At 40.8% G+C, this 21,622-nt stretch overlaps 1 protein-coding gene across 3 annotated transcripts in view; it reads left to right on the forward strand.

Moving 5' to 3' along the window:
• FGF14 (fibroblast growth factor 14) overlaps positions 1 to 21,622 on the forward strand; it is a 363,780-nt gene that overhangs the window by 239,873 nt on the left and 102,285 nt on the right. Inside the window, exon 1 of one of the 3 annotated variants that reach the window (XM_042460632.1) lies at positions 13,479 to 13,852. The exons of the other annotated variants lie outside the window; for them this stretch is intronic. Within the exon in view, the coding sequence (XP_042316566.1) occupies positions 13,657 to 13,852 (196 nt within the window). The 5' untranslated portion in view covers positions 13,479 to 13,656. Of the gene's footprint in view, positions 1 to 13,478; positions 13,853 to 21,622 lie in introns of those variants that run through there. 3 annotated transcript variants of the gene reach the window in all.

Here is a 21,622-nt window from a genome sequence, read left to right on the forward strand (position 1 = left end):
GCAGCATTAATTGCCCCAAAGCTCACTAGCTCTCCTGAGATGATATTCAACAGATAAAAACATTCTTTTAAAGAAATCTTAAAGAGTAAAAATGTTTAAAGAGTCCAAAATCCAGCCCTAATTTTAAGGACCAATGTAGTCTTGGCTGCCTTTTGTAAGACTAATAAAATGGAGCCAGCCTGAGTTCTCTTGGGAGGAATTTCATTAACTGAGTTTCTTTTAAATATTTCCCATTCCATGTAAACTTTTGTTAAAACGATGTGATGCTTTATAGCAATAGCAAGTACATTTCTATACTGCTTATTAGTGAACTAGCACTCCCTAAGCAGTTTACAGTGTGTAAGCCATTTTCTCCCAACAAGCTGGGTATTCATTTCACTGACGTATGAAATGATGGAAGGCTGAGTGGACTCTGGAGCCCTACTTGGGGTCAAACTTACAACCATGTGGCTGTAATACTGGCATTTAACCACTGCGCCATTAGGGCTGCTTACATTCTCTGTGTTGTTGTTATTGTTGTGTGGTTTCAAGTCATTTTTGCCATATGGCAGCACTGAAGTGAACCTACCACAGGGTTTTATTGGCAAAATTTGTTTAGAGGTTTGCCATCGCCTTCCTCTGAGGCTAAGAGAGTATAACCTGCCCAAGGTTATCCAGTGGGTTCCCATGGCTTAACAGGGATTCAGACCCTGTTCTCTAGAGCTGTTTTACTCCTATCAAATTACAAAAAACACACAACAAGAGTTGTGAGGTGTGTGCACTGTGGACTCACATTATAGTTAAACAACATTGTATTGTTTCCTTTACCAGTGGCATCATGAATAAAAAAACCCTGTGGATTCTTATGGTACAGAAGCTGGCAGCGGCTGCGGCAGGGAGTCAGAAAAGCCGCACTGCACTTACTTCTCACCCAGCCTCAAAACAATCAACTGCCTGAAGAACTAGGTTACAAAAAAGCAAATCAAGTTGTATGTGCTTATGCCTGTTTAGATCAGAAGTACCTCTAAAGGCATTAAATGAGTTGGATCCAGGCTTAGTCATGCTTATAGTCACTGATATTACTGGAACTTAAATTAGTCATGAGTAACAATTTAGAATGAGTATTCTAAATTGTATTGGCAGCCTATACCAACAAACAAGAAATCTTGTTGTTCTATAAAGGACAACAGGCCTTATTTTGCATAAATGTTCAGAGACCTCATCAAAATGCAAAAGATGAACTGGCATACAGTCTATGAAAGTTCATGCCAAAGGAAATCTTTTAGTCTTTAAAGGGCCACAGTGCTGCAATGAACTAACATAGTGCCTCATCAGAAACCAGTAGAGAAGTTGAATTTCTCCTGTTGAATTTCCACCACCACCAGTGTGTGAAAGTTGCAATAAAGCTGACAAGGACTATAGAGTTATGCCTATTTCCCCCTTTATGTGATAATAATTGTCATACATGTGTGTGTGTGGGGGGGGGGAGGTTAACTTCTGACTATAAAGCCAATGTGGTATTAATTTGAAGTGTTGCGCTGGGATTTGGGACATCAAGATTCAAGTATCTACTGAACTTTGAAACATACTTGGTAAACATGTGCCAGTGACACTTTCTCAGCTTGATATCCTTCATGGGGTTGATGTGAGGTTAATGTGAGAATAAGTTGGAAGTTGAGCTCCTTAGAGTAAACAAATAATAAAAACTGATTAGGACTATAGCAACCATGTTTTGTGGAAGTTATGTAAAAGAAAAACCTCTGATTCCTTTCTGTCTACTTTTTTCATACTGATAGGTCATCTTCAGATAAACAGGACCTGCAAAGCAATAATTGCATTTAAGCAGATAGAGTCCATTTATAGTATACAGTATACCAAAAATACTACAATCCTACAGCACTTTCACTTCCAATCTTCCCATGTATTTCTGCAAGAAGGAGCATGTATATTTTCTTGTTAGTGAAGATAAAACATGTTGGTAACAGGATTTTTTGCTTCTGTAATTAGAAAATCTAGTAAGAATTCTTAGAATTCTAGACTGACCTTTGCTTCTCTATAACTTGCAAGCTTATGTGCATGCAGAGTATTGTTTTGTATATGGAAAAGCATTCATTCTTAGCAGATCACACTTACAAGCTGAACCCTTAACACCCAGATGGAAGTTTGTTACCTGAAGAAGAACTAAAATAGAATTGTTGGAAGAAGAGAGAAAGAACAGGCAACAAGAGGGTGGGTAAGCACCAAAAGGAAAGGCAGGTGAAAGAACCAAAGAATTGGGGGGCGGGAGCGGGAAGAGAGTAGTAGTAATGCCTCACAATGGACTAGGGACACAAGCAGTCATTGTTAGAATGTTCACTCATTGTTAGAAGGGGAGTAGAGAGATGAATAGAGATACCATACCAGGAAGAAAAAGAAGTGGAGAAAACAACCAGCAGGAGCAGGAAGACATATGTATCTGCATGGTAATATTAATTTGGAGTAACAGCCAAATCTATTTACTGTACTTGATATACTATATACACTATTGTTAGTAACTGCAATCAAGTCAACTTAGACTTATGACAACCCTATGAATGAGAGATCCCAATCCATTGCATCCTAAACAGCTCTGCTCAGTTCTTGCAGACTCAAGGCTATGGCTTCCTTCATTGAGTTTATTCATCTGTAATGCAGCCTTCCTCTTATCCCACTAACTTCTACCTTACCAAGCATCATTGTCTTTTCTAGTGAGTCCTGTCTTCTCATGATATGGCCAAAGTAAGAAGTCTCAGTGTAGTTATTTTGATTTCTAGGAAGAGTCAGGCTTGATTTGCTCTAGGACTCATTGTCTTATTAGCAATCCACAATATCCAAAGAACCCTCTCCAGCAGCACATTCCAAATGAGTTGATTTTCTCCCAACAGCTTTCTTCATTGTCTAGTTTTCACAGCCATATGTAGAATTTTGAAATAAAATGGTATGGACAATCTTAACTTTAGTATTACACTTCAGGATCTTGGATAGTTCCTTCATAGCTGCCCTTCCAAGTATTAGTTTTCTGATTCAGAGCCAAGGTACAGAAAATCTTGAACTATTTCAGTGTTTTCATTGTTTGCTTTAAAGTTATGTAAATAATCTGTGATCATTACTTTTACCTTCTTAATATTGAACTGTAAACCTGCCTTTGCACTTTCCTCCTTGACCTTCTTCAGTAATCATTGCAACTATTTGGTATTTCTTGCTAGTAGTATGGTGTCATCTGCATATCTTAAATTGCTGGTGGTACTTCCGCCGATTTTTCTATGAGTTTAATTCTGCTTTACATATGATAGGCTCAGCATACAAGTTAAATGGATAGGGTGATACAGCCTTGCTTGACTCTCTTACCAATTGAAAACCAATCTGTTTCTCCATATTTTGTCATGATAGTGGCCTCTTGTCCTGAGTACAGTTTACATATCAAGAGAATTGAGTGGTGTGGCACTCTCATTTCTTAAAGAGCAATCCATAGTTTTTCACGATATACACAGAGGCATTGCTATAATCTATCAAGCACAAGTTGATTTTCTTTTGAAATTCTTTAGTGTGCTCCATTATTCAACATGTTATGTTTGCAATATGATCCCTGGTATAATCCTTCATAGAAAACGCTGCTGATCAGGAGTTTGCATAATGACTGGAATGAATTTTCCAGCCTTTACTTGCTAGGGATGATTCAGCATAAAAATATTCCAATTGAAAGACAGCCCTAAAACACCTTTAATTATTAAAAAATATTAGTGGATTATCTCTCTCTACAAGTTAAAAGTTTCAGAGTTAGGAAATGTCTACTAAAGAAGGCTTTGAATTTTCAGACTTTAGGAACAGCCCCCCATATTGTGTCTATATTTACTCATTTAAACTTTGTACTCCTCCATGGAACAAGTGTAGTGTACTGGTTTGAGTATTGGACTAGGACTCCAGGAAATCAGGATCCAGATTCCTGCTATTGATGGAAATCTGATCATTGAGTTTGGCCAGATCACACTCTGCCCAAGATGGTAAAGCACCTGTGAATAAATCTTACCAGGAAGATTTATGATCAGGTTGCCCTAAATTGGATTTAACTTGAAGCACATAACACATAATCCCCATTTGCTAATGTTTAAGACAGGCTACAACACTCCAAGACCAAACACACGCAACCTATATTTAGGAATAAATAGAGAAATGCCCTGATAAAGAACTAGTGGCAGCAGGTGTTATGTCAGAACATTAAATTACAAGGGTGCAACTGGGGATTACTCAAAGTTTTTTTCCACGGAGACACCTGTCACTTTGCCTTTAGAAAATCCATTACATTAAATCCCTCCTCTTTTCATGGCTCCCCAAGGAGTAAACTGCTTTAACTGGAAGCTTCCGGAGGTGGTGATAAATTTTTTAAACAGACTGCATGGCCGCCACAACTGTTTTAACACAGACACACATATGTAAAATCACATCTTTTTCAATGACAAAAGTAGAGTTCCAGCCATTTCCAGGTGGTTCTTTTTAACAGTCTGTGTGGCATTCAAAGTCTCAGGCACAATGGACTGCCCCATGATGGACATTGTAGTGACAGTTGCCACACCTGAGTTACATCAAAACATTAAGTGGGGGCAGTCACCAAGCACAGGATGCCTTAAACAAGAATCTAGTGGGTCCATAAAATCAATGTCTCTATTGTAACATACAGTCGGCCCTTCTTACACATGGATTTTTTATACACGGATTCAAGCATACACGGTTTGAAAATGTTCAAAAAAAGTATAAATTTCAAATATCAAACCTTGATTTTCAATTTTTTTTATAAGGGACGCCATTTTGCTATGTCATTATATTCAATGGGACTTGAGCATACACAGATTTTGTTATACACAGGGGATCTTAGAACCAAACCCCAGTGTAAAACAAGGGTCCACTGTATAAAGTCCACTTTGTCAAGTGCATAAGCTGCTTTGATGGGAGCCAAGGTTGACTGGTGAAGCTGTTGCTGAAGTGCCAACAGGTCTGCTCTTGATTTTACTGCCGCTACTCCCACAGCTGTTCCAAGTTGAGCAGAAGGTCTCCCCATCGTTTGAGATATTTGCCATGAATGAAGATCCTGTACAACTCAGAGCAGCTTCAGGAGAACCAGCAATAAAATCTAGCATGGCTCAGCTGCCTGCAGAATGACTAATCCACTGGCCATCTCATTGAAAAATAAGCAGTGAAATGAAAGAGAAATGAAATGTAGCAATAGCATTTACATTTCTGTACCACTTACAAACAGTGACAATTACATTAACTGTACAATTGTTACAGTTAACATAGACATTAGGAATTGATAGCTAATTAACATGTGCAATGTAATTTTGTTGTTGTTTTTAAATTCCACCTTTATCCTATTTTAAACCAGAGGAGATAGAACTGAATTGATGGATTGTAACTCATATTTTTATGTTGTCATGTCAAATTTTTAAAACTCTTTTGTTCAAGAATGGTCACTTTAAGGTCAGCTATAAAGTGTCCCCTAGGCTTAAATATCTGGCTATATTATTATTTTTTAGATTTATTGCCATTTTTGATGCTAGATGTATTATTTTTGTGCATGACTGCCTTGTGCAGAATGCAGGACGGCATTATTAGCAGATGGTGATATATATTACACTGGATGATAAGTAAGTGAATCAGTCCCTGATGTTTTGGGCAATGCTGTTTGGTTAAGTAAGAGTGTTGCCAGCATGTGGTGTATCCAGCATGATACAGTGGATTAAGCAATGGGCTATGACTCTAGAAATCAAGGTTCAAATCCCTGGTCAGCCATAGAAACCCAGTGGCTGATCTTGGGCAAATCACACTCTTTCATTCTCAGGGGAAGGTCTCTGAACAAATCTTGCCAAGAAAATAAGAGCTGATATAGGGACAGAGGGGACATATGGGTTTATTGAAGGGCCTGGTATCCTAGTTATATTGTCTGTTGTCACTGGTGAGTAGTTCGTTTAGTTTGGACAGGGGTATCTGTAAGCAAGCACCTCCCATTGAAGACCTGTGAAAGGGGAATGTCAATGTTCATGATGGGCTATAGGTCACTGCTGGTATCTTTGAATGGTCCAGCCCATCCTTGGCAATAACAGATGGACCGATAATATGCTGCAGTGGCTTTAGTTGAGTCCTATAGGTGGCAACAAGAAGTGTCTGTCATTTCTTCTGTTCTGTACTAATTACTAGTTATATGTATTTAATACATAATAATAACTAATCCATTTTTCTGTCGTAACTGTGCCTGGATACTATTAGCTCCTTACCAGACTGTTTTTCTCCTTCTTCATTGAGTTGATATTGCAATGTGGAAAAAAAATGCCTGAGATGTAAATCTTTAAGTTGTGAATTTCTGATAGGCCTGAATGCGTAGAAACTTTATGGGGGTTAGTTGTACCCCAGAGGTGGGAAAAGTGGATCAGTGGGGATGCACGCAGCCCCTCACATTATGTTTCCAGATCCAACAGTCTTTTGAGGGCAAATAAAGAGTTAACTGCCACACCTGAAAAACACTTGGATTTGCAATTCACCTCTTAGATAGGTCTCAAGAGTCCCCTTTACTTTCCCAAAAACCTTTTTTAAAAACAGCACCACCAAAGTAGTCTTCTAGTCATTTCCAATTTTGTTTCAGGATCCAGTTTCCTTCTGATCTGTGCAGCCCCCAGATTGTCCTAGGGGTTAGAAAACTGGCTGCAGTTATTACCCCTGCTGTAAACAACAGATTTTGTGGTGTGCTGTGGGTGGAGGCTGGATGAAAGTATGTGTAGCAGTCACTGCATTTCCAGATTAATACTGTTCAAAAGTCATCTGCAAAATAACCCAATGGCCCTGAGAAAGCGGAGCTGCACATTGACAGAATCTCTGAAAAGGATTAATGTCCATAAAAGTGTGTGAAAAATCTAGCTGTCCCAGATCCTTTTCATACATACAGCTTCCATACAACTTGCTTGCTAGCTGTCATGTGTACTGATCCTTTGCTTTCAGCTGATGTGACTTCAGTATTGTCAAGCCACAATGATGAAATGGCTCTACAGTGTTTGCACAGATAAATCCAATCATTCCCATGATTATAATATAACTTTTAGAGCTATTCACAGTATATTTCCCAAGAACAGTGAGGAGAAAAATAATTTTAATAATCTAAAATAATTCCTCCCATTTGTGGATTGTTTTTACAAACCGATTGTCTTCAATGGAAAATAGTGCTGAGTGTTTTAATACAGAGTGCCTTTGACTTGCCCCCAACCTATTATCACAGTGAGATGGTTGACAGTGACTTAGGCAATCTATGTGTCCATGTTCTGAAAATCCATCTGCTATCAAAACCCTTGCTCTAGCTTAAAGCGTATATATTTTATCGCAGATTTAAGACAGCAGATGGCTCTCTTGAGTTTCCCTTGGAGCACCTAACGCTGTAAACAACTATCTTGCATTTTTAGATGTGAAGCAGGGAGTTGCTTTTGTTCTCAAGGATTAAGAAAACAACACCACAGTTTCTTTATCCTGATTTCTAGTATTTCCTTTCCATTCCTTTGGACCATCTGATGCCCATTTCCCCACTTCTGTGCACCGTCAGTCATTAACCAAGAGTGGCAGATCTTCAGTGTGAACCTGTGTAGGTAAAACTATAATACCTATAAATTAGAACCAATGAAATACACAGGCAAGTAGAGAAATTGCCTATCAATAGCTCATATGTGTCACAAATAACATTTGTTAGAGTACTTTACCAAACAAGTGAAGGTTTTATTTAATGTTTAATGCAAACCAAAAACATGCCAGTTGAAAAGTAATTTCTTTTTAAAAAAAGAACCATGAGGTTTGCTATTATTTTCTGTATTGAAGGACAAAATTTCATAATTGCCAAGCATTGGTAGAGAATGCCCATTACTTGCATGTTTTTGTTTGATTTTGGAATGTTTAGAAGATGTTACCAAAATGTTCAATACCACCACCACCCCACCCCTCCCAAGATATGGTCACAATGTTGGCTAATAAAGTGGAGATCACGTATGCATTGAAGGGAAAATGAACATGGCTTTGAGAGGAGGTCTACCTCAGAAAAATGCTTGCATCTTTATTGAATCGTGTGTCTTGGTCTTAGGAAATTTATTCCAGAAGAACAAGCTGACACTGTGAAGGTTACATGGCATATCTTGTTCTCTATGATGCCAAGGGACTGGGAAATGGGTCACATAGTAAGGACTAGGGAATGGTTGTTTACTTAAGGAGGCTGTATTTGGACAACTGATGCCTAGCCCAAAGTCATAACTTGTACTGTACTGAATTTGTTAGCTTTATGGGATTTTCCTAACCCATGTGTTTTGTAGTAATGGCTTGGTAACCTATATTATAAAGCACAGGTTTGTGGCTCAGGGTTCCCACTTTGTTCAGATTCTGATCTGCAAGGATGAGGGACAGAAGTGGTTTTCTTTTTCTAAATAAAGTTAGCTCCTTGATTCACCAGCATGGCCTACGTCTCTTTCCTTGTGTACTGGGAGAAGCAATTCCACACTACCATGACTTGGACTGGAATACACCTGTTAGGTCGAGTATTTGTAGTGTGTAAAACTTTTTTTTAAGGACAAAGTATCCTACCAAATTTTCTCATCACTATTATTGCAGTGGAATACACTGCTAATGTATGAAAAACTGATTATGTTCAAAGATGTTCAAGGCATATTTTAAATGTCAGTTTATCGGGTCCATACCAATTATGGTCTCTTCCCCCAGCACCTCTTCCCCCCCATTATAGGTTTGGATTAAATTCCTATTTTGTAGGGCATTCTTAATTTCATTTTCAGGAGGCAAACCAAGGACTGCTCTCCTTTGCATTGCACTGTCCAAGGTCCTGATCAATCAAATGGACTGCAAAGCAGAACAAGGGGGGAGTTTTTAGGGAACACAGTGGTTTGAAGGTGCTCTTTTACACAGCTTCTTTCAGAAAATATGAACCTATACGAAGGACGCTGTTGGCTGAAAAATATATCCAAAAGTGAAATACTGATTAAGCAAATAACTGCTTGGTGCCAGTGATGCTTAATGTCAATAAACTGTATTAGGCAAACTCCAGCAGTAGGGAAGAATCCCCATGGAGAATTTTGAGGCTGTACCCCCAGTAGAAATGCTTGCACTAAATTTCATTTAAACCATTCCAAAACACAATAGGACAAAAATGTATTTTCAAGATAAATGAATATGTGTTTCTCTTTGTCTCGTTTTTTAAAAAATCCAAGCAAACCCAGAGAAAAGAATTAAAACCATTCAGTGTGCTATGCCTTGTGCATCAAAGAATTTATTAGGATACAGATTGTTAATTTTAAAGATACGATAGAATCCACTCAATAATGGAGTACGTGTTTGGAATGGTTTGTTTCAGAAGAAGTGTGGAAGTCTTTTAGGATAAAGTAAAATAAGATCCTCCTTCAAGGAGTAATGTGTGTAAATACATAAACAGCTTTGGTTTTTCATCCAGAGGCTTCCAGTTTTTAAATAATTTGAACCGTCCTATATAAATTATACACATGCTGTTGTCAGTCTATGAATATCTCAGTGACTGTTTTTACACACAAAGCTCAGAGTGAGTTTCACTTTTCTTAAACTGGTTTATAAAGAAAATCTCAACTATTAATGTTTCTAGTTTCTGCTCAGCATTAACTATGGTAATTTGTTCACAGAGAAAAAGAGACATAATAATAATAATAATAATAATAATAATAATAATAATAATAATAATAATAATATTTATACCCTGCCTCTCTGTAGAACACAACTGGGGAGGCTTTTGACTAAATCTCAAAAGACATTGCCATGTGAATGAACTTACAGGTAAAACATAGCTGCAAACCTCTTCAGTTCAAGACAAAATCTGTGTTAGCAACTGATGCTGTCTCTGGGATATGTCAAAAGAAACCCTTCCAGGTCTGAGGTTATTTTTTTTATGTGGCATGGCAGTTAGTCATCTATATAATAAACTGGCAAATCTTGGGATCAGTCCAGATGGGAAATCCAAAGGGTGGCACTGCTTCCCATAGTTATGACTATAGGCTAAGATGCCAGCAAGGAAAGTGCATTGCAAACGTTCAGTGACAAACCAGTGCCAGTTTTTGACCTGCAGGAGGCATTCTCTGTAGCAAACATGGAGACTTGGCCTGGAGTCTGCCCTAATCTTAATCACAAAATCAGCCACTTGCTAGATGAATAAGTGAATCCCAAGACCCCAGGGTGTTTTTTTTCTACAACACTGAAACATCAGTGAGCACCCATATGCACACATGCACACTAGTGGGAGCCAAGTCCAGAATAAAGGACGAAATGAGCTAAAAGGTCAAGAAATTGAATGAACCTGCCATTTAGAGGTGTGTGTGGTTCCAATTAGATACTGCTTAGCTGCAAAAGTGGTAGACTGTATCCTATTGTATTCTCACTCACATACACACTTCTCATAAATAGTTTTTTGTGGGTTTTTCGGGATGTGTGGCCATGTTCTAGATTTTCTTCCTGACGTTTCGCCAGCATCTGTGGCTGGCATCTTCAGAGAATGCTTGTCTGGAAAAAAATGGGCATACAGTCATCCCTCCATATTTGCAGCTTTGATATTTGCGGATTTGATTATTCACGGATTTCATTAATATGTTCCCTCTAGGACTGTCTAGGTCCTCCAGTGCAACTCTGTGGTCAACTTTAACTAAAAGTTGCACTAAAAGACCATTTGTAGCTACTCCAGTGTATGGTCAGTGTATGTTGGACATTGACCACAGAGTTGCACTGGAGGACCTAGAGATTCCTAGAGAGGTGTTCTCGCAGGTAAAAACAGTGTTTTTGTTATTTGCAGTTTTTCCATATTCACAGGGGTCTTGTTCCCCTAACCCTAGCAAATATGGAGGGACAACTTTGTGTGTGTGTGTGTGTGTGTGTGTGTGTACATGTACACACACACACATACATACTGTGTGAGCCTGGGAATGCAGGAGTGATTTGCATGTGTATTGTTCTGTGCTGATTGTGGGTTTTATTGTGTCTGTTCATGTTGCGGCTTAAACTACGTCTTCCTTTTAATTTGGGCAGGGAGCAGTTAAAACATATTTACACTTTTCATGTGATCTTTGGTATATATGTATGGATTTACCTCCAAAACCCAGTGTCCTGTAAATCATGGCACCTTGTTCCAAAGAGGGAGAAGCGTGGAGGAGAGCCAAGGCTGCCTTTGTGGGGGGGGGGGGGGGGGCTTTTTAGAGTCCAAAAGCCAGGGCAGTGGTTCTGATCTCCCTCTGCCCCTCTTGCTTGCCTTTCCTCTCTCTCTCTGTGTGTGTGTGTGTGTGTGTGTGTGTGTGTGTGCAAGCACAGTCTTCAAGTCCTTTCTGACTTATGGCAACTCTATGGGCCTGAAGAGACGGGCCAAAATAAAGCTGCTTGGGTCACTTAGGAGGTATGCTGTTCAAATGACACACAAGAGGCCAGAAGCTGCGCTCGTCCTTAGGACTGGAGCGTGGCTTTGGTGTGGCTTCAGGCCTCTTGGTACACATGCATCATTTAAACAGCATACCTCCAAAGTGAATAAAGCAGCTTTATTTTGGCCTGTCTGTTTGGCCCTATATCATCGGTTTTTCTGGGCAAGTTTCTTTAGAGGAGGTTTGCCCTTGCCAGGGCCCTCTGAGAGAGAGTGACTTTGCCCAAGGTGACCCAAACAGGGTGCCATGCTAGAGAGGGGAGCTGAACCCTGAATGTCCAGCCCTCAAACCAGAGACTACAGGCTGGCTCTCCTGGGCGGGAAACTGATATTAGATGGAGCAGGAAGGCAAAGCGCAGAGGGAGGAGAGGCCAAAGGAAGCTGAGAGGGAGCCGGCGGCTGTGTTTGGTTTGGCAGGCTCTTCCCTGCCACCTCTCCCTCGCGTTTCCTGCCTCAGAGCCAGCCTGAAGCCCGGGCATGGAGCCAAGGAGTGTGTGTGTGTGTGAGAGAGGGAGGACACCACTTTTATCGGGGGCTCTTTATTATGGCCAAGCATCCTGAGGCGGGGCAGGGAAGGAGGACTGTGGGGGACACCGGGATGGAGAAGAAGAGAGAGAAGGGAAACACTGGGGGAGGCGAAGGAAACACCCTACACTTCTCCCCCGCAAAGAGAGGAGGAGGAGGAGGAGGAGGAGGGAGAGAAGGAAGGAGAGCCCCGCTTAGTTGCAACTTCTTTCCCGCTCTCCTTTCCTTGCCTCAGGGCGACCAGACGTCCTCCTTTTCCAGGACACGCCTTACATCTCAACCTTCTCTCCAGGAGGGGCTCCCAAAGGCCCCTCCATTTGGAGCATCGCAGGACGGACACACAGAGCGGGTGGCCTGGTGTCCCCTCGACCCAGGAGCAGGAGGAGGAGGGGGGGGACAGAGGCACCGCGGATTGGAAGACCGTCGAGGAAAAACGGGGGGAACATGACTTAAGAAAAGCGAGGGGGGAAAACATTCACATAAATAGAAATGTAAACCCAGGCTCAAAATGGGGGGACGTTTTGGTACCCCCTCCTTCTGGACAGAAGGCTGAAATGGACGAGGCGTTCGGGGAAAGGAGGACGTGTCTGGTCACCCTGGGATTCACGTTATGTCGGGTGTTGGGCTTTTTAGTTGGTCTTGTCCTCCATTATTATTTATAACCCGCCTTCCTCCCAGTACAGGGACTCAAGGCGGCTTTTTTTCTTCTTGAAAGCCCTCGTATTTTTTGTGTGTCCAGGACAGACACACCTGGGTCGCCCTTTTAAAGACCACCACAATTTCGCCCTCAGCCCCGGGCGCCAAAAGTAGCGCTTTCCCTCTCCTTCATGGACACCTCTCTCTCTCTCTCTCTCTCTCTGTTTCTTCCTCACATACACAAAGGCAGACAGACAGACCCACACACCAAAGCCCCTCAGGGACCCTTCCCGCTTCTTGCCTCGTGGCAACAAGATGAAGGCGGCTTCTTTTTCCCCCGCCCAAAGGCGCTCCAGCCCCCGCGCCTTCTTCCCCTTGCCTTCCCCACCCCTTTCCCCTTCCCCTTCCCTCCTCCTTGGCATCATCATCATCGGGTTGTGGCTTGGGCCCCCCCCTCCCTGCCCAGCCCTTCTGCCTGCTTCCCTCGCCACCCCTTTGAGGCACCACTCACTCCACATCCCTTCTTCCCTCAGGTGGTGCCTCAAAGGGGGGAGTGGGCGCGCTCTCGGGCTGGAGGAGCGCGCTTTTGTGTGAGTGTGGGGTGTGTGTGTGAGAGAGAGAGTGTGTGAGTGTGTGTCTGGGGTGGGACCGAAGCGCTGGTGCTTAAGGCGGCCGCTCCGGAGCCGAAGCGCGGGCTTTCCAGATGCTGCTGCTGCTGCTTTCCGAGGCACTGGACGGCAGCCTTGAGGAGGAAGAGGAAGAAGAGGAGGAGGAGGAGGAGGAAGCAGTGGAGGAAACTGAGGGAGAAGCGGGCATGAGCCGGGCACTGAGGACCGCTTAGAGAAAGAGCCGCTAATAGCAGCATCAACATCTCCATCCCCATCTTGGCTGCTGCTGCTTCCTCCATGCGGTGACCCCCCCCCCCTTTCCAGGGCCATGGGTCCCCTCCTCGGCTGAGCCATCAGCACACGACCCCAGTGTTCCCCCGCAGCCCCAGGAAGGGTCCCCCCGCGACTGGGAGAGGGAGACACAGAGAGAGAGAGGCGGCCATGGCTGCGGCCATCGCCAGCGGCTTGATCCGTCAGAAGCGCCAGGCGCGGGACTTGCAGCACTGGGACCGGCCCTCGGCCAGCAGGAGGCGCAACAGCCCCAGCAAGAACCGGGGGCTCTGCAACGGCAACCTGGTGGACATCTTCTCCAAGGTCCGCATCTTTGGCCTCAAGAAGAGGAGGTTGCGGCGGCAAGGTGTGTGCGGGGCGCCAGGCTTCTTTGTGTGTGTGTGTGTCCTCAAGGGATGCATCCACACTGGAGAAATTAACCCGGTTTGGCAGCGCTGTGACTCTTATCTGGCTCAAGGCTATGGAATTCTGGGAGTTGGGGTTTGTTGTGCGGCCCAGGGCGGAACAAACCCCAACTCCCAGAATTCCATAGCCTTGAGCCAGACAACAAGTTAAAGCGGTGCCAAATCGGGTTATTTCTCCAGTGTGGATGCAGCCCCTCTTTGTCTTCCAGTGCTGACTTCCTCTGCTCTTTCTGGCTTTAGTGTTTCTGGGTGCCTGCAAGTCCTTTTCGACTTATCACGAAGTTTTCCTGGCAAGATTGGTTCAGAGGAGGTTTGCCATTGCCATCCTCTGAGGCTGAGAGAGTGTGACTTGGCTCAAGGTCACCCCTGGGGTTTCCATGCCCGAGCTGGGAATCAAACCCTGGCCTCCAGGAGTTGTAGTCCAGGATGCAAACCACTATGCCACCCTGGCTCTAGTGGGTCTGTTTCTATTGAGTCCCTGTCACAGGAATGAAGGCTGAGTCTGAGACAATTTGCCTGAAGGGAATGCTTCCTTTCAGTCCCTATAAGCTGAAGCAGATTCATACACACATTTGGACTGGCAGAGAAAGCTCGTGATTTCAACCTTTTTAGTGACTGGTGAGCAAAGTAGGATTATTTCATTTCATTTTATTCTATTTTTATGTACAGCGCTGTTTAAACCTACAGCATCTTATAAATAAAATTTAATAATAATAATAATAAAAGGGACATCTGAGGAGACTCAGTGACCTTGAGGAGGTGGGCTCTGTGTGCAACATCTCACCCACAAGTGTCTCATAATAGTACTTCTGCCCATTGGGAACGCAGCCTATCCCAGGGCAACCCACTGAGCTAGTGGCAGTTACAAGCATCTAAACACCTTGAGACACAGACCTTGAAATAATGGGGGACTTGTTTTCTTCTTCAGCGCTCCTCACAGTCACAGCCAGAGGAGTAAAAAAGTGTCTGGGAAATTTAATTCTGCCCCACCCTTCTTCCAGTTCAGTGTCTTAAATACAGTTCAAGGCTAGCCTGTCTTTCTTTGGAAGCTAAGCAGGATCAACCCTAGTTAATACCTCAATGAATACCAAGTGCTGTAGGCTATGTTTCGGAGGAAGGAAACCACCTCTGAGTATCCCTTGTCTAAGAAAACCCAGTGGAATTCATGAGGTCGCCAAAAGTTGATTTTAAGGCACATATACACACACTTTCAGATGGCCTTTCTCTGGCAGTTCAGCTGCAGTGACTGTTAGCATGGAGCTGGAAACACAGTTATTATTTCAAACGAATTAATTCAGGAGACAGGGCTGGGATCCTTTTTATTCACAGCCAATTTTTTTGCTTTGTTTTCATGTGTGAAAAGGAGTTTTTCCAAATATTTTAGCTGAACAGGGTGTGATTTTGGGTGGACTATAGATACGGCACAACACATAGCAAAATACGTTACGCTTTCTGCTTACAAGATTCTAACAACGCATCTTTTGGAAGTGAAGAAATCTGGGAATCCCACAGAAATTTAAATTCCTTTTGGAGCCAAGGGTCGCATACAGTAATGTATGACAGCAGCTTAGATAGAGTCCTAACCAAATAAATGAATAAATAACCTGCAAAATTCTGATTACCTTCCTGGTTTTGCATTGTTTCCCTTTTTGTTTAAATGCTGTTGATGGCAACATTTAATAAATACAAAGAAATCCTGGGAGTAATCACATTTGTAGTGACAGTTCAGTGTAAGTGTAAGAACTAGCAAAGAGATATTTGCACTGCCTGTCATCAAATAAAGAAAATGGTTCTTTGCACTATTGATGAGTTCAGTTTCATGAATGAAAATAAGGTGAAGCTGTGGGGGGAAATGGTAAACAGTCAGGTATTAATCAAGGTTTCCCATGATTCAGTAATGCAAAGGTATATACAGATGGTATGTTTTGAGGGGAGCAGTAGTTGCAACATGCAGTGCCTTCTGTCATTTGAACAAACATTTTGGAATTTTTAAAAATGCGTAACACCAGACAAGATAATTCTTCCGGAGGGCTATCCGTTTTGGAGTACTGTGGCTTTAAGAAGTCATAGCTATTGAAGTGGAGAATCCTTGGAGTGTATATATGGGGGAAGCCCAATTCCCACAATACCCTGTTTCTGCAAGCTTTGTAGCTGCCTTACTCTAGTCATGTCGATGCCAATGATCATCCTTTCCACTCTGGGATGCTCCAGTCCCCTTTGGACGTCTCTCAGCACTTATCTCTATACCACCTCTCCAGCCGTCCAAATACACATTTTTGTTTTCCTTTTTCATTCTCCTTCATTTTGTGTCTCCTTGCTGCTTTTAGCCTTCATTACAGTCAGGGGCCTGACACCCTCCCTTTCCCAGAGAAGGCAGTTCAAACAATAGTAATAGTGGCTGAAGGAGCCTTTTCTGTATTTGAACAAGCTGGCATACCAGGTGTACCATGCATTTGTGCATTTACATCTTTCTCTGTCCTCTTCCATTTCTCTCTCTCTCCTCACTTAATGCAGTATTCTCTTAGGGACAGAGAGAATGCTACTTCATATATACTCCAGCTCCAGATGGATTTGATCGAAACACAAACACACCATAAAATCAATTTGAAATGAAAACTGCTTCTTCTCTGAGAATTTTCTACTTTGGTGATGCTCAGGTTGTCTGTTGTTTGGCTTATTTAGTGCTGCAAAGTTATCATCTTCCCTGCCATAACCGGAAGGGGGATCCCCACCCTAGAAATATGTTTCTTACCTTAGGTTTTATTTGTTCCATAATCCTTTTATATTTACATTTAAAGCAAGATCTTTCCATTCACAAAACGTACCAGAGACAGTACTGACATGCTTTTGCTTGCTTGAGAAAGGTTTGTATTGTTCTCTAGAGTACTAGTTACACTTAATGGGGAGTTTGGTTAATGGACTTTTAAATGTAAACACTTTTTATGTTACCAGTCAGATACATACAAAAAAGGTGGTAGGTTTAAACTGTTCAACTGAAATTAAAAGGGTAAATAAGGAATGGCATGTTGAATGAACTGATGACAGCAGCAACTACTGATGGTCATACTGTACTCATAGTATCTATTCCAAAGCCCATGTTTTAATAAATTCAGACATTACAGTGAAGGCTATAGTGGCTGAATGTCATACTCATCCAAAAGCAACCTCAGCGAAGCAACGTGAATGGCACCATTTCAAATCATGTTTTGCTCAGTTTTACACACACAGTTGCCACTTTGTGGCACTAGCAACTTTGTGACAGTGTGTTTTCATTACTAAAAGAATGAAGTATTTCTCTTTTTTATTATTTGAAAAGAGCTTTTGAAATCATTTTCTGCTATCAGCTGATGTTTCTTTAATTACATATGGCTCTTTTTTAAAAAGGTCTCTACAACTAATAGCCCAATAAAAATGACAGAAATTTGTATATTTTCCCCACTGATGGGTAAAACTGGTTTGAGTACTGGCAGAGAAGACCCAAACAGCAATAATAGTAATATTGCTTTATCAGAACTTAGCTATCAAGCTTATCACCAAGCAATTAAAATATGTAAGGTATCCACATATATTTTGAATTTTTATTCTATCAAAAAGGAATTGCATTTAATACATAATTAAATAATTTATATTTTAAGTCAATGAATTACTAAAACTGGCTGTCTCTTAGTAGTTTGTAATCGAAGGATTGAGTCTGTTCTTTGTACAGTTATAGCCTTAAATAAGTGCCATGGGTAGACTGTTAACAGAAAGAAAATCCAACAAGTTGGAGGCAATAATTCAGATTCATTCTCCATTTAAAATCATTTTTTTGTTGTTCTCATAGGGTACAGTTCTAGCATATGTAGGTGAAAATGCCAAAATCCAATCTGTATTAAAATGATATTTAGATTGATTTAATTAGGATTCCTTGAGAGCACGTTCCATTTTTTAAAGCTCATGCCTCAAGTAAAGAATGTTTGCAAAATATCTTTGTAGAAATTGCAAAGGTTTTTGTTTCTTTTCTTAGAATTATTATTATTATTTGTTATTCTTAACACTTTTGTTTTAGGGTAAGTAAACAAAACCTCAAGCACCAAGGATTTATAATTCCAGAGCCCTTATTTCCGACAATGTAATTAAATAGGTTTTTCCTAAGCTTGACTAAATATGAATCTGCTCAAGCTTTTTCAAACTGTAGCTAGGGTTATTCCGGAAATCTGCTTTAAGCTGTAATGCTTAGAAAGTTTTTACTGTATATATTATGAAGCTGTTAGCAGCTGGAAGATCTATTGATTGATTTATTTTTGAGTGAGATGGATTCAAAGGGCTATACTTAAAAAACTCGGTTGGCTTTTTGTTGCTTTGAATAGAGCTTTCATCAGATGCAGGTACATGAATTGAAGTCTTTACTGGTACATGGAAATTTAACTATGAAAAGCCTGCCCCAGCTATATTTATATTTATTTATTTCAACTGCAAACATTTACTTGTATGTTTGACTTGTGGATACCAATTGGTCTTACTTCCAAATAAATACGTTTGGGCTTGGGGTGTAACTGATTTGTTTTTAGCTTCATTTTTTAAGATCTAGATATTTTTATAATATCTAATGGTGGTAAATATAAAATACTGCAATTGTATGTATATGCATGTCTAGTAAATAAAAACCCCTCATTGACTTGAGTAAGGCTTACTACCATATAAGTGTATGCAGTATTGCATCCATGTTGTGAAATACTGTGTATGTCTGCTCAGAAGAAAAATCCCACTGTGTTCACCTTGCCCAGTTCCCAAATAAGTTTGCCCAGGATTACTGTGTTATAACTTAAAAATTAGAATGTCAAATAAAGAGAGAGTTCTTTTAGTATATTAAACATCTTAGCACATTGATTTCAGAAGGTGTCTTTGGGTTTTCTGTGTTTCTTTCTCCAAACAGAGCAATTGATCTTCCCCTACTTGACCACCTCCCTGCCCCCAAACTATATTTTATAAAAATTGAAAAGAAATCTTCTGTGAAACATAACATAAGGTGTGTGTAACTGGATGTTTGTGATAGGATTTCCTTTGGTAGCAGGGCGTGTAAACTTGGTTTATTTGAAGCGTGGGAAAATAGGACCAAAAAACCAAACAAACCCTGAATGTCTCATGCACTCCCAGTGCAATTTATGGTTCAATTGAAATACACATTCAGTAGATAAATACATAAATAAATAACATAGGCACTGATTCAAAAAACCTCATGTACAACAGCTGTTGCATGTGAGGAAAATGTGGCCAGCAGTCAGACAGAGTTGATCACTTGTTGCATGGAAGATGGCCAGGAACCAGATTTGTCTCTCATTAACACAAAACTGCTATTTGACAGAGTAAGAGTGTATGTATAGCATCACCCATGTGTTTGGCAGTGTGTGCACAATGCAATACATTATGCTTTGTCTGTGTGCATTTTCTTTCTTACTGGGACTCACATACCTACAGTATATGAGTCAGTGGTCTAAAATAAAGGAAATAAATGACTTTTGCAACCTTTTCTTTGGGTACTTTCCTGGAGACAATTCTCAGTCACTACAGGTGACCAAGCAGTTATTTATTAGTCTGTAATTAGCTATGTAAATTGTACAGCTATTCATTTGTGTCAGTTTGTTTTTAATTTAGTTGCATTCATTTTCCTACTTTGCATTCTGGAATTATTTTAGTAAAGAAGGTGGGCTGGCTGTAAAAGTGTCTCATAACAAAGCATGTGTTCTTCTATAATTGTTTCTACAGTGTATGCTAAATATTTCATGTGTGGCAATTTTATTTTTCTAGCATCCTGCTGTTTGCAATGAGGCTTTATCTTGCCAGAAATTGCATATCTTTATAAATGTCACTTCCCTCCTTTTTATTATTCTTTAGAAGTTTTACTAAACTTACATATAGTTTCTCTGGCTGGATTGTCTAAAATGGTATAAAGTATCATCATTCTGGATAAGCGTTCAAATTATTGGTGGGAAGCCACTTCAGAAAATGTGTTCCAGAGAATTTTTGAGCCATCTAAGGCTGCTTCAGTGAGATCATTAATGTTAGTTCTGAGCTTGCAAACAACATGCTTCTAATAATGATGTTACCTGTAACACACTACTTTCTGGGGTTATATGGCATAATAGTGCTCCTTTTCCAAACAGTGCAACAACTGGTAATATGGTTAATGTTATGGGTAATGTGTAATTGTTATATTTTCTTATTACTTTTGGGAAAAGCATTTAGAGGAGATTTCCCCCCCCCCAAATGTTTAGACTACTTTCTTACTTTCTATCTCCCCCACTAGCCTCAAAAAGAACTAAAAGGTAAGGTTTTATTGTGTGCTATGGGGGGGGGGAGAGTCTTTTGGGGGCTTTATAACAAGTTACATAATGAATTACTTAAAAGAAATTTCCAAACTCAGTAGTGGACAAACAGGTCTGAGAGGGTGCATCTACTATCTCTATAGCAGAGTGTAGGGTGTGTTCTAAGAGGTCACGTTCTCTCAGATAATTCTTGAACCACATAAACGTAAGACTGATTTGAATCCAAGACGTAGCTTCCCGTGCATTTTTTGCAGCACACAAACTCCTGCAGACTCTCCCTAGATTTCCTCTTTCCTGGTAAAAAAGGAGTGTGAATCTCTGATCCAAGATAATTGACAGAGGTTTTAAAATAGGTTGGAGGGGACTCTGCAGAGATTGTCATTAAAAAAATACACTTTTTTTCAAAACTAGAAGAAGGTGTCTGGCCACCTCCAGTTTTGTTTTGTCTTTATTGTTTGTGGGTTTGTGTGTTTTGTTTTGCATCTTTTATCCATCTGTGCAGCTTTCACAGGGTCACTGGGGCTGAAAATGAGCCCCAAGACCTTCTAGACTTACTTATCGTGCTCATTAACATGTTGGGATTCCAAGTGCAGGATTCCCTTGGAAGACAAATCTTTGTACAAAACCTTCCTTGTATGGTCACTGTATGATAACCTCTGAAAGAATGTATATATCTATGGTTCCAAAAGGCTTTTATTTTAAAAAGAGAACCAGAGAGAGCGAGAGAGAGAGAGAGCTCTTTGTTTTTCCTCTCCTTATTCAAATTTCATTTTAAAAGTAGAAGCTAATTTAAAATATTTGAAATTGTGCATTGCCAAGGTAACTCTGACCAGATTCTTTCCCTGGGTGGAGTTGATTGGGAACACATATATTTGGGCATCTCAGGTCACACAAGATAAATTCCCTTCATTTGGTTCTCAAAGCAGATTGCAGGAGCAGGACTTGCAATCCTTTTGAATAATAGCAGTGCCACTACTCTGATGGAATAGTGCTGCTAAAATTAGATTTTTGAAAATAAAAAAGTCCTTATATGATGTTCAGATAGCTGCCTTAGTATCTCTTTTATACCACATAGGGGTGTTATTTGGACTATAAGTCTACTGAATTAAGCCTGAGCAGTGTGTGTGTGTGTGTGTGTGTGTGTGTGTATGTAGGCATCTAATCCCTCTCTTAAAAACTGTCTTTGTGAATATACATGAATGATGTATAGACAGCCATGGATCCTGGTATTGCCACACAACTAACTATCTGGTATTTAAAAGTACACTTGTCCCTCCACATTTGCTGAGATTGGGGACACAGGACCCCTGTGAATGTGAAAAAACTGCAAAAACCAAAAACACTGTTTTTACTTGAGAGAACACCTCTCTAGGAATCTTTAGGTCCTCCAGTGCAACTCTGTGATCA

The sequence above is a fragment of the Sceloporus undulatus genome, chromosome 3 (genome assembly GCF_019175285.1).
Source record: "Sceloporus undulatus isolate JIND9_A2432 ecotype Alabama chromosome 3, SceUnd_v1.1, whole genome shotgun sequence".
NCBI classification, from domain to species: domain Eukaryota; kingdom Metazoa; phylum Chordata; class Lepidosauria; order Squamata; family Phrynosomatidae; genus Sceloporus; species Sceloporus undulatus.